The following is a 14,294-nucleotide window of genomic DNA, read 5'->3' as shown; positions in this document are numbered from 1 at the left end:
GCACTTTATGCAAATACATAATAGCTTCTGTGCAGTCAGACAGGCTGAATTTGACCCCTTCTCCTCCCATACTTAACAAGCTATCCCTCCCTCCCTTCCTTCCCCCTCTGTCTGTCTGTCTCTCTCTCTCTCTGTGTGTGTGTGTGTGTGTGTGTGTGTGTGTGTGTGTGTGTGTGTGTGTGTTTTCCTTCAGAATAAGATCCAATAGGATGTCAGTCGGAACAAAAAGAGATTTTTATGTGGCAGTTAACAATAACATGCATTTTTACCAATTAATTCATGCATATCTGACATGTTATGATATTACATGTGAGTTTTATTGTTTACATGGAATATTACATGTTTACATGGTATTATATGTCGTATTTGCAGTTAATTGCTATCTGATATTGAAGAAATTTCATAGTGCATGTTTTTCTCTCTGTATGTTAAAAATCTTGCTCATTGTTCTTCCTTTTCAAAATACTTTATTAATTTTGATAATGCACAAATTGAGGCATCAGTACATATGGTCAATTTAAAGCATTCAAGGTGCTTATCTCTTATTCATTCTTAACCGACAGCAGTCGTAATTTCTCTGAATGCTTTAATTTGTGCATTTCAGTTTCTTTCCTACCTGTACATCATTTCTTTTTCATATCCCTATCTGTTTTTTCTCATACCATATTCATAATCAGAATTTTTTACATTTCAAACAAATAAACCAAAAAAATAGGCATTTTTCTAAGTGTGTTATTGATGCTTATACATATATACAGTGTACAATATATGTTTTTGTACCTAAGTAATACAGATTGTCACTCTCCAAAGAGAACCATTTCCTGAATTCTGTGTGAACTTTGCAATTCTAAGAGAGTTGGAAATCAAATAGTTTGTGGGTTCAGCTGCATCATAATCATTAGACAGTCATGATTAGGGAGAAGCAAGAAGTCTTCTGGTTTTGAAGCTGCAGAAGACTTCTTAGAAATCTTTCAAAAACTTGTTCTAGATAACAAGTTATAGTATATCTGCTGAACATGCTACATTCTGTGGATATGATTACTGTTTTATGCTTTGCCAATGTCACTGTCTCTCAAAAATATGAACTTCTTATAACTGCAAAAAAAAATCTTTACCAAACACTTGTAGAAATAAAGTTTTTTCCCTTTCACAAAATGGTTCATTCATCATTTGGTGACACAAGTAAACCTGCATGTGGAAAGAATTAATTTTTGGTTTTCGAATTATTCTTCTGGATATAAATAATTGTAAGCAGTAACATCACTCACATATATTGCTCTAAATAATTAAATTCCTGGTCACTTATATTATCAAGCTTTAATAATACGATAAAATATATTAGAAATGTTTGTACATTAACATTATTCCATTTCAGAATTAGTTTTTTTTTTTTTAATTATAATTCTAATACAGGCAATTGTTTAGTAAAATTATGTGTAATTTTACTTAAAAACTTAAATAGAATTTAAGATGCAACATGTGTTTCAAGAAATATCTACTATACTTAAAGCAAGTTGTCTGTTTTTACTACATGAACTTATAATCTAAAAGTGTTTTACTCATTACAGATTTTGAGTGTATACTTCTGTCTCTTGTATGAGCAGAATGTCTGGATTTTAGGAAAAAGAATCCAAAGAAAGACAAAGATGGATGAAATATAAGATCTGACAATATTGGATATGTAACAGACTAATTTGAATGAAAATTGTTGATAGTACTCCTTGTAAATATTACATTATTACTACCTATTAGTATCCTGTATGCCTCTTGCAAGTACATATCAGGAACTGGATGATTGGGAGATATTGAGCATATATGTAAGCAGTTTTTATGTATGGCTGTTGAGGAAACAGCTCAGTTCTTCAGTTCATATATAGATTTTGGAGTTCTAATTAAAATAGCTAGAGTGTATTATAAAGCCAAATTTGTTAACATGATGGGCAGTCCTGGGGGAAGGAGGGAGAGGATATCAGATATCTGTTAATGGCATGTTAATATATAAAGATGTGATATCATATCAAATTCAAATTAATGTGAATTTTTGAATTAATGTGATATCATTAATTCAAAAAATTAACTGAATTCTTGATGAATGAGTTAAATGTCTATGTTGATCTGAAGAAGAAGCAAATAAATACATAGCTATTTCAATAATTGATACAATAAACCCTCGATTTAACAGACTAATAGGGGCTTAAGAGGTGTCCGTTAAATTGAAAGTTTGTTAAATCACGTATTTTTTAAAATAAAAATATGTGTAACATTATACTGCAATTTTATCAATATTAGCAATGTAATAACAAAAAAATTGCTTTACACACAATTTTTAACAGAATTTTTACACTTTTAGATAAGTTAATGTGAGGTTAATGTTCGATGTTGAGGTGCTTGGTTTAGGTAATCCTGCTTTGAAAAAAACTATGAAGTTTTTTTTTTTTTTTTTGAACTTTTGAATTCTGCTGTTTTTTTATAATTAGCTCCCTAAAATTACGAAAATGTGTGTAATAAAACTGCCACAGAAAGTCACGGCACGCGACAAAAGAACCAATTACAGTGTGATTGGTGTGATCACGTCCTAATCATTCGCTGAACATGTTTTATGAGCAGTGACTCATTTATGTCGGCTAAATTACTGCAGTGTTTTTCCAACATATGATGGCCTATTTGCCATCATATGTTGGCAAATAACAGGAAATTAATAACAAAAATAACCTGTTAATTTAATTATAAGCAAATCTTGGTTAAAAGCATTTTAAAATTAACAGTGTGTTAATTTTCACGTGACATACGGACCGGAAATTTTGTCTGTTGTCTGTTAAATCCGAAGTCAGTTAAATCGAGGGTTTACTGTACTAGCTATTTCAAGATTGATATGAGCTATCATATTTCAAGCTTATACCCAGATATTACAAAAGAAAGTTGTTCATTGAGAATGGTGTTTAACTTTTTTTTTTTTATATTGTATTAATATCTTAGTCTGTGATTTTATATAATAATGTTGTTAACTTATTGAGCTGGCCCTTTGTCATATTTTGACTAATGGCTTAGTAGGTTTGTATGATCAGTGGATAGCAATAAAATTAACACTGTATTCTGTCCTTTTTCATTAGTCCTACTACATTATCTGTATCTGTTTGTGTGATATAATTGCTTTTGCTTTTTAGAGACTGAAGGGAATAAAGTGATTGAGTAAAATGCAATATGGGATTTTTTTTTTTTTTTTTTTTTTTTTTTTTTTAACTGTGACAGAGTTCTGTCCTTTAGGAATCAGTTGTACTTCATTAGGGGCATCTTGATAAATTCACTGTCCATTTGTCTAGAAGTGTGTTGTCCAAAATTGTCTGCATATCAGAGAATCATCCTTCTGATTTAAATTTCTGTTATTCATTTCTGCTATAAAAAATGCTATATATAGTGTTCTTGAATAACTACTTCTAGGTCCATTAGTAATTATAAATTATGTGAAGTTGTGGATAAATATTGTAGACAAAAAAAAATAAGTTTAAATTACAGGATTGCAAAAGATCCTTTTATAAGTCGTTGTGGCTTAAGGTAAGTCTCATACAGGAGTGGCAGATTGTTTATCCCAGAAAACAGGACCTGGCTGGAGAACACATACACACACAGTCTGTAGCACGTGAAAGCTTGTGCTCAATTGGCAAAATATATATTTAGAACTGGGGGAGGGTACTTTTGAGAAATGATTCATTATATATATATTTATCATTATTATGCTATTTTAATTATAAATGCATTGCAGATACTTTCTGACCTAGCCTCATATTAGTATGCTTTATTTAATGCTGCTGTTTAACAGTATATTGTCACCAAACAGTACATTACATAAAGAGGTCATTTATTTTCTTCCAGAAACGAAGATTACAACAAAAGGAGAAGGTAAAGAAGATAGGAGTTCATTTCTATGAAACTGCCAATGTTAAAAATCGAAACAGGAATAAAAGGAAAATGGATTCTGATTTAGCTTTTAGAGGTCATTCAAAAAAAACCAAAAGAAAATCATAGTGCATAGCTGTTTAAATTAAGAAGTAATTCTGTATAATATCTGAAATTTTCATCACAATTTGTTGTGTTAAAGAAAAATAAAATCTGGTTGTAAATATGTATGAAAGTATTTTAATAATTTTAGAAAGTTTGTCACTTAATGATTAATCACAAGAATATAAGTATGCATAATATTGCTTCTATGTTGTGGTGCTACTTCCAAATGCAGACTGCTCCCTTTTAGTGGAAGATCCTCTCCACAAAGCAGGTGGTTTCCAAATGGAAATAATAAACGAATCTTTATACTTCAGTGGAGAATATGTCCTGAATACCTGTTAAGTAATAAAATCAATCTCATATTTTGAATTTTTGAACATTATAAAATTCTGAACTTTTACTGAAACTGCTTTGTCATTAGTAAAGATTGCATATGCGAATACAATAAAGCAAGTAATAATTTAAATTTAAATTAAAAAATAACCAGAGAGGCATGTGGTGAGATTGTCTGTAAGGATAGAAATATCAGAACTCCATGCCGAACTCAGGAAATTAGAGGCAGTGAAAGGAAAAGAAGAAAGCATATTGAAAGTTCCTGGCAAGTAAGCTTGTGCTCTTAGAGAATACAGAGAAAAATGTAAAAAAGTGAAGCGCTGTGGAAAACTAGCTAAACAAAAGTCATGAGAACACTTTGGTAAGAATATAGAAAATAAATATCAGGAAGGTGGCAAAATATTCTGGAGGCTATTGAAAAAGCTTAGACATGGAGGAAAAAGTACTGTAAAAGGAATCAAAGATAAAGGTAATATGAAAACTGAAGATAAAGATATTCTAGATGTCTGGAGTAATTACTTTGAAAGAAACACTAAATGAAACAAGCAGTGTCAGCATCATGGTAGAAAACTCTCAATAGGAATGCAGTCAGGAGTAGAAATAAAAGTATCAAAAACCTGAAATGTGGACATGCAACTGGAGTAGTGGTTGGACTTGAAGAAGGTACAGGAAGATGGTTTGAGGTAAAATCATGTGTTTGACATGGATGCACATTATATTCACTGTTATTCATTATCTATATGGATCACATTATGAAGGAAAGTAGTATTAAATCTGATATCAAAATTGGTGATGTTAATCTTAGCTCTTTACTTTATGCAGATAATGTTATACTTCTGAATAAATCCAGTACAATTCTGCAAGATTCCCTCACTAAATTCCCAGTGAATTTATTGAGGGAATTGAGATCACTATCTGACTAAATTGAATAACTGTCATGATAAATTTGGTATGAAAATCAGCAATAAAATGACAGAGTCAATGAAAATAGGCAGAACATTGAAAACGTCAACTGTATCCTGAATGATGAACCTATAGAACAAGTAAAACATTTCAGCTATTTATGCACAATTTTTAGTGAAGATGGTAAATTAAACATGGAAATAGACAACAGAATTAGTAAAGCTGGTATGGTAGGAATTCAGCTGAATAAATTTATATGGAATAAGAAAGAAATTAGTCAAACCACTGAATTAGCTGTGTACAAAGCAGTGTCAAACCAATTTAACTTACTGAGAGCTGGGTTAGAAATAAAACCCAGCTCTCAGATCACACTTGATCAAAGGCTGGAGACTTCTGATATGAAAGTTTGAGAAAGATTAGTGGGGTGAACAGATGGCATCAATGACAGTATTACATTAAAAATGAAGATATTAGGAAAGACCTTGCCATTGTGAGCATTCAGGAATGTGTTAGTAGAGTTAATTTCAGGTGGTATGGTCACTTAAACAGAATGGGAGAGAAAAGATTAGCAAAACAAGTGCTCTTTGCCAGGTTGGCAGGGGGAGAAAAAAAAGACTTAGTAGAAGACCAAGATGTAGATGGATTGATACAGTGAAAAGTGCCTTAAAAGACATAAATGTAAGATCTGATAATATTGGAATTTCAATAAATAATAGATTAGAATTAATTTGGAGAAAAATTGTTGATCGGAAGTTAGTAATGGGGTAACTTTTACATGTAGTACTATCATAATTATCCTGAGGATACATATCACTCCCTGAGGATACATATCAGAATTTGATGATGATGGTAATTTAAATATGACATTCTGCATACTAACATAAGTGTCATAATGAGTGACTGAAATAAGTTTCATTTCTTTGTGCAAATATGGGATTCCTCTCATTGCCTGTCTATTTTATAGACAGGCTGCAAATTTTGCAGCCAATTTTAACAGTTTATTTTTTATTTATTTATTTTTTGCTGTTGATGAATTATTTCTTTCTATTTTATAGACAGGAATACAGAAAACATGAACTACTTTCTCATTAGTGAACTTATAAAACATACATTTTAGCTATTTAGGTACCACTTTTATAAGTTGGCAAATTAAATATGGAAGCAGATCATAATATAAGGATGTAAGATTGGTATGGTGGAAGCCAGTTAAGTAATTATATATAGAATGAATGAAATTAGCCAAAACACCAAGTTAGCAGTATACTGGAAATGCTCAACCATTTTTGACTTGTGGATCGGTTGGGTTAGAAATAAAACTGTTGATGAAAGTCCAAAAGCCACAGGTACAAGAATTCTGATAGGACCATATTCACAAATGTGTAAGTAGAACCAATCATTACCTCTATAATGCATTCATAAGAATTTGAATTTGTCCTTCAACATTTTTCCTTCATTTGGAAAGACCTAGGTTCAAATCCTTTTGGAGCAAAGAACCTTTGTAAATGCTTTTCATCTGAAGATGAGGTAGCTGATCTCATATGGAGGTGGGCAAGGTTTTTCTCTTCCAGAAATTCAAGTTTGCAAAACAGGCAAACTGTCTGGAGGATATATCTTCTCATTAATACATATAATACACTGATCTTATAGCTTAGTTGCTTTTAATTTCAACCATCCCAATGCCAAGCTAATTTAAGATGGTATAGTCATTAAACAGAAAGATAGAGGCAAAAGTTTGAAGCAAAAATTTTGGTAATAAGATCAGAGAAAGGTGAAGAAAAAAGTGTGTGCTGATGCAGTTAGGAGTGCTTTAGAAGAGAAGATCAAAATATAAGAGTTGATCAAATTGGAGACCTGACAAATAATGAACCAATTTGGAAAATGCTATATCATAAACTAATTGTGAAATATTAATTATGTCACACCATTATAATATTGGGTACACCCTTCCAGAATATACTGGGTGTCCTATATAGACTTTTCTCGCTTTCTCTCCAGGCTTTTGAAATTGTTATTTTATTTTTTACCTGTTTTTTCTAAGGACTAGTACAAGATTAATATTTAGAATATCTAAAGAAAATGTAAATTCACAAATATATTTATGAAACATATACAGAATTTGAAAAGCCATTAAAAAAAAAAACAGATAGTAAAGAATAATAGCAGGCAACAACTCAACCTAACATAAATAAACTGAACAATGTGATAAATCTATAAACCAAACAATAATTCTTTTTTTTTTTTTTTTTCATTTAATTTCATCTCATCTTCTTGATGTGTTATGCTCAAGTCACCTATCACAGTAAAGTAACTTGGCTTTATATAATGTGATTAATGTTTCAGTATGGGTGCACTCACCATGTCTATATAATTTGCTCTATCTTTTGATTTTCTGTGTTTTGTGGCTAGTATGTTTTGCACGGGAGAAAACTCACAAATGGATATTTCACTTTTGGTTTTAAAGCCATTATATAGCTGCCTTGCATTGTAGACAAAATTTGAATGCAGATCTTTCAAACAGGGAATGCTGGTAATACTATGACCTTTATTTTTTTAATCCTTTCCAGCAGTTTTTTTTTTTTTTAATTTTTTTAAATGGAATTAAAAAATTCTTAGCACCTTTGATAAAGACTGATTGCAAGTAGTTTAGTATACAGGTCAAGTGAAGTAACCATAACTAATCAGAATTGGGAAGAAATGCCTTTTCCTCATCTTGGATCATTATCATATTTGTTTTGCATCAAAAAGAGGTAAATATTTAATTTTCATATTTTCCTTTACTTACCATTGCTCAAATATAAGGCACTGCCCAAAAGTTTCTGAACTAGTTGAAAAAACAGTTTCAGCCTATTTTAGTTACAGAATGTTATTGCAGATTTATGCATAGGATCTTGCATTTCTGTCATTGTTGAAAATATCACTGGTAGTCTTCTTTTGAGATCACATTCAAATATGACACATTCTGGATCTTGGAAAGACTTATATTTTCATCTTTTGGGCTCCAGTTTCATTTTGGGGAACGAAAACCTCGGAAATATTGGGGGAGGGATGAGACCACATCTGTGGTCTTTCACACCTGAGTATTCCCCAGATGGATGCATAAGTTTAATGCTTTTGAACAAAAGCTGTTGCACAGACAACACGGTGTGTACTGGGGCATCGTGAGTGAAGCAATTAGTTCTGTGCACCACTTTCCTGGTTGTTTTCGGTAAACATCTTAAATTCTTGATATGTACCTCCTTCATATTCAAATAAAACAACCATTAACCTTTTGATTTTTAATTTGACCTACCTGACTTTCTCTAAGAATAGTGATGGTGGACTTTTCACTGAAAATTATTATTATTATTATCAGAAACTTCCAAGGAGTCAACCATCACTATGTTTAGAGAAAGTCAGGCAGCTCAAGTTAAAAATCGAAAGGAGGGATGCCATGCATCATCTCCACTAGCTATCTCATACCTCCTTTTAAACTCGTTAAGATGCACTCAGTAAGTGCATCTCACACTAGATGCACTCACCATTTCTGCGGGCAAACTGTTCCATGCGCTCTCTGCTCTGTGAAAGAAAAATCTAGCTCTCGCGCCTTTCTTAATTGCACCTGAACTCAACTTCCATAGATGTCCCTGTTGTCCTCTCTCAACCTTCCATATAACAAAAAACTCCATTAACTGGTCTCTATCATGTCAGTCTTCTTTCTCCTGTTTTCCACTGTCAGCAGTCCCATTCTCTCAGTTTGTCCTCATAATTTACATTCCATAATCCCGATATCATCTTTGTAATGCTTCTTTGTATTATCTCCACATCTTTATCCCCTCAGGATCTGGGACCCCAAATTTGAGCTTGGTAGTCCAGGTGATGTCAAATCAATTTCTTTGATGTTATATCAAGGCTATTTTGCAGAGGCAAAAACATTTTCTTTATTCTTACACGTCAATGCTTGTTTCAACATTGCAGTTATCTTCTGAGATGTATTTGTAATTTATGCTGTGGACCTATGAATTTTAACTTACTATCCACCATAACTCCAAGATCCCTAACCTCATCAGATCAGTTTCTCTAAGCATAATTCCACCAGCTATTGGAAATTTTCATCTTGCTAAAGTGCATAACTTAACACCTACTAATGTTTTATTTATAGCCTTTCCCATTTGTCCACAGTTTTCAGCCTATTCAAGTCAGTCTGTCTGTAAGTGCTGCATTTCTCTAGTAACACTATTGCCCTATCTTTACATCATCAAGAAATTGCTGAACATCTCTGTCAGGTCCTTCCCAGTATCATTAATGTCTAGATTGAAAAACAGTGTTCAAGGGGTTACCACTGGTAACCTAATTGATCCCTGGATTACCACTGGTAACTTAAATCTGACAGATTAACTCTGTCCCAAATATAACACTTTCTGATCCCTATCTATCTAGTAGTCAAAATTGGAACAACCATATACTTAGCTACTTTCCAGGTCAGTACAGCATGAACACTGTCATCAACTGGTGGAAAAACAGTCACATCCTTAACATTTAATTAGTTACATGGGGTTTATTTGACCCCAGGTGTCATTCAAGTTTGATTTCTGACAAAACCAATGATGGATTTTTGTTGTGATTTTGAGTAGCTGAGTTTCTTGCTGCCCCTGCACCAAATCAGTTGCATGCTGGCCATCAGCGCAATCAGTTGTAGAGTAAGGAGTGATTTCTGATGTTCTGACCCCATGCAACTTCTTATGTATTTTTTTGAATGATTTTTTTTTTTTTTTGATTTTGTACTTTTATGCAGGTTTTCTTGTTCTAGTCTCAATTATTACATTTGCTGACACTGCTGTGTAATATGCTCAAGATTGAAGTATTGTAAAATAAGGTCAAAGTGTGAAAAATGTCTGAGCTTTTGTTGCAATGAGCATTCTTCAGTAAGATGCAATAATTGTATAAAAAATTAAGACTGAATAAAAATGCTAATAATTAATATAAAAATAAAGCAATATTAATGATTTGTTTATTTCATTTTACTCACCATAATCAACCTTATAATAAATAAAAAAATTTTATGAGAAATATTGAGAAATTAAATAAATATAACTTTAATTTTGGGGTCACATAGGCTCCATGTGATTAATTATGCAACAAAAAAAGGTGTGACTAATTAAGGATTAATTGAGACTCTCCCCTCTCCTTCTGATGCCATGATTAAATCTAACACTCTCTGACATTGAGTTACTTCTTTCACAATGAATTTGTTTCTGCTACCCAATTATTGGATAATTTGTTACTTATTAGGGTAGTTTGGCAATGCATTTCATCATCCCCAGTAACTGAACTGCGTGGTCTGTAGCAACCTCACCATATATCTCATCCTATTAGCCTCAACTTTACACCAGATAATCTCTCAAATTCACTGTTACATGCAACATTATTACTACTGGTTTTTTTTTCATGAGTTTCTACTCTAAATGGGCTCAAATGATCAAATCAATGGCCTCTCCTCTCCATTCTAAAAATACTATATCCTTTACACTCAATTCCAGTTACTACATCTGGGTCAGGTAAGGTTTAACTAATGCCAACAGTCTTAGACAACAACGTATTCACTGAGATAGCAAACTCAATCCTTATGCTCCTGGTATAAACATAAGTTATATCCTGGTTTTTTCATGCACTTATGTCTGCAGTCTGCTTGGCCCAGTTGGATAATTTCTCTTTCCTGTCTCCCACAAACACATACACAAAAAGTTTGAATCAGTCCAATACATACAGGCTCACTCTTTCACCAGATTCATAAACATGAACATGCTCATTGCCATTTTTATCATTATCACATTTACATACCACTGTAAATGACCATTGTTTGGATTAATGATAATACCCATAAACCCGACTTTCATCCCCAGTTATTTTGGACAAGAAATTTGTTGTTTCTGAATATTATAGAATATCTCAGTACAACACTCAGTTTTGCTTTTGTTCATTGCTGAGCAGAAAGGGGACAGATTCGAATGTGATTTGTTCATGTTTTCAGCTCTTTGGATAAAATTCACTGGCATGTTGAATAAAACAGACCTGACATGCTTGCTACTTCATGAATAGCGTAATGTGAAATTTATTAAGTTTAGAACAAATCTTGATGCAAATTCTTTGCTCTTTCCTGTTGCTCACTTTGAAATGTAGCACACAAGCAATCAGGCAGTTAAACTATATTTACATGAAAGTACTGCAATTTATAATGCAACACTCAAAAGACCTGTAATGAAACAATACAACAAAAATTAGCAATAATAAGTCATAATGCCATTACTTACAATTATAATAATGGAATTAACTCACGTAAAATATTCTTTATTAGTAGAATTTTCGCCTGATTAAACAAAGGCTAATTAAACAATAACTGACTTATTCGCATGGCATCACCTAAGTTAGCTAAAGTAAGATAACTAAAATGATAACAATTATCTTGAATTTCCTAAACTTATTTAAACAACAAAAAAAATAAAAAAACTGTATACTTTTATATAGTTTATACACACATATATATAGTTTTTTTAAAAATAAGTTTAAATAAGTTAATTGTTATCATTTTAGTTATCTTACTTTAGCTACTTAGGTGGTGCCATGTGAATAAGTCAGTTATTGTTTATTTAGCCTTTGTACTTGTAGTGATGATGCCTGTGATACTAAGGCAAAAATTCTACTAATAAAGAATATTTTACGTGAGTTAATTCCATTATTATAATTGTAAGCAATATGTCTACTCACAGTATTTCCTTACTGAAACTAATGCCATAACTGTTTCTCCTTACAGTCAAGTCCAGGAATATTCACCTCATATGTAAATTTTAAATAAATTGAATTTAAATATTTATCAGAGATAATCTTAGAATAGTATACTTAATATGCTGCATGAAATATTTTAAAAGGGATGCTTTTCTTTTATTCTTACCCGAAAGAATTTCTTTTTCTCACTTGAAGATAATCCCTTGTGATACATCATTTGCCAGTGTGTCCATGAGCGAAGAATTAATTCATTTTCTAGACTCTTATAATATTCTTTCTTTGTATTCTTTACCTTAAAAAATTATATATAAGATAAAATTCTTCAAAAATTGTTAAGATACACTTAACAATTTTTGAAGAATGTAATTTAACATTGGTTATGATTATCAGTAATGGATGTAATATTTCCAACTCTATTTATGGGATTATGAATAGTCAATTTCATATTCCACAACACTAATTATGGAATTATCTGCTACCTTTAAAAGAGGCTTAAAATGGCTTAAAAAGTATCATTTTTGATCCGTATAGGAGCATTGTTGCGGAGGTGCTACTAGTTGAAGAAGTTCCAACTTACCACCACTTTCAAACCTATTAACAGAATTTGTTAATTACTGCCTTCTTTTCAAGATCCCCCCTCTCCCCCCCACCCTCATGTTTATAAAGTCTCATGCTAATACAACCTATAGGTCAGACTGGATATTCAGCTGTTAAGTATATCTCTAAACATTATATATGGCTTATTAAACCATACAAATCTTGTATGGCTTATCTTTGAAATTGACATTAGCAATAGATGCTGTAGAATAATTCCAAATTATTGCATCAAGGTTTCTCCAAATATAAACACTTATTCAAAGAAAGATTTGATTTAACCTTCAACCAAATTTCATTCACAGTGATGGGCTTTGTATTTCTAGTATAGGAAATTGTAATATCTAATTGTATAAAATAAATATTTTTATTTTATTATATTTTATTATTATGATTTTGTTTGTGTGCATGTGTAGTGTCTTTAAACGCTTTATATAATTCCTAATACAGCACCAATCCTAACTCATCATATACATACATACCTATACTAAAAAAAAAAGATATCCATTGCTTAGTGTGAAGCTATAATCATTTGCTTTGAATTTCGCATTGTTCATTTATCTCATGAACTAATGATGCTTGAAGATTCTTAGTTGCAAAATACATCATAATCATCATCAAATTCCTGACATGTACCCTCAAGGTGTGTACAGAATATGATAGTACTACATGAAAAATTTACATCATTACTAACTTCCTATCTACAATTTTCCTACAAATCAGTCTGTTACTTGTCAAGACTCCAACATTATTAGATCTTATATTTCTATCGTCTAAGGCACTTTGTACCGTATATCAATCCACCTATATCTTGGTCTTCCTCTGGTTCGTTTTCCTGCCAACCTGGCAGAGAAAACTTGTTTTGCTAATCTTTCCTCGCCCATTCTGTTTAAGTGATCATACCATCTGAGATTAGCTCTGTTAATGCATTCCTGGATGCTGACAATGTCAAGTTCTTTCCTAATATCCTCGTTTTTAATATGATATTGCCATTGATGCCATCTGTTCACGCCTCTAATCTTTCTCAGAACTCTCATATCTGCAGTCTCTAGTCTTTGGTCAAGTGTTTTACTTCTGACCCAGCTCTCAGATCCATAAGTTAAAACTGGTTTGAACACTGTCTTCTATACAGCTAATTTAGTGTTCCGACTAATTTCTCTTTTATTCCATATGAATTTATTGAGTTGACTTCCTACCATACCAGTTTTGTGGATTCTGTTGTCTATTTCCATATTTATTTTACCATCTTCACTAAAAATCGTGCCTAAGTAGCTGAAATGTTTTATTTGTTCCACAGGTTCTCCGTTCACAACACAGTTGACATTTTCAACGATTCTACCTATTTTCATTGTCTGTCTTTTTATTGCTGGCCTTCATACCATATCTATTACAACAGTTATTCAATTTAGTCAGTGAATCTTGCAAACTTGTTGCAGATTTATTTAGAAGTATAACATCGTCTGCATAAAGCAAAGAGCTGACACTAACATCTCCAATTCTGATATCATGTTTAATACCACTTTCCTTCATAATGTGATCCATATAGATAATGAATAACAGAGGGGATAATGTACATCCTTGTCTCACACCAGATTTAACATTAAACCATCTTCCTTTACTTCCTTCAATTCTAACCGCTGATTTACAACTCAAATACAGACTAAGTATTGCTTGATATAATGCCCCATTGACACCATATAACTGTG

At 32.0% G+C, this 14,294-nt stretch overlaps 2 protein-coding genes across 5 annotated transcripts in view; one reads left to right on the top strand and one right to left on the bottom strand.

Annotated features, from left to right (window-relative positions):
- Positions 1 to 4,148, top strand: part of Ns2 (nucleostemin 2) — a 208,449-nt gene extending 204,301 nt beyond the window's left edge. The window contains exon 17 of one of the 2 annotated variants that reach the window (XM_090391934.1): positions 3,871 to 4,148. In XM_090391934.1, coding sequence (XP_090248060.1) covers positions 3,871 to 4,023 — 153 coding nt within the window. In that variant the 3' untranslated portion in view covers positions 4,024 to 4,148. Of the gene's footprint in view, positions 1 to 1,568; positions 2,992 to 3,870 lie in introns of those variants that run through there. The other variant, XM_090391935.1, reaches the window with a different exon arrangement.
- Positions 4,149 to 4,194: 46 nt separating this feature from the next.
- Positions 4,195 to 14,294, bottom strand: part of LOC150107533 (uncharacterized) — a 61,996-nt gene continuing 51,896 nt past the window's right edge. For all 3 annotated transcript variants that reach the window (XM_090391936.1, XM_090391937.1, XM_090391938.1), the window contains 2 exons: positions 12,161 to 12,286; positions 4,195 to 4,334 (listed from right to left, as the gene is read on the bottom strand). In XM_090391936.1, coding sequence (XP_090248062.1) covers positions 4,203 to 4,334; positions 12,161 to 12,286 — 258 coding nt within the window. In that variant the 3' untranslated portion in view covers positions 4,195 to 4,202. The remainder of the gene's footprint in view (positions 4,335 to 12,160; positions 12,287 to 14,294) is intronic.

This window comes from Typopeltis vanoorti, chromosome 4, assembly GCF_054136105.1.
Source record: "Typopeltis vanoorti isolate ZY-2024b chromosome 4, IOZ_Tvanoo_1.0, whole genome shotgun sequence".
Lineage (NCBI taxonomy): Eukaryota > Metazoa > Arthropoda > Arachnida > Uropygi > Thelyphonidae > Typopeltis > Typopeltis vanoorti.
This window is presented reverse-complemented; position numbering and strand designations above follow the sequence as displayed.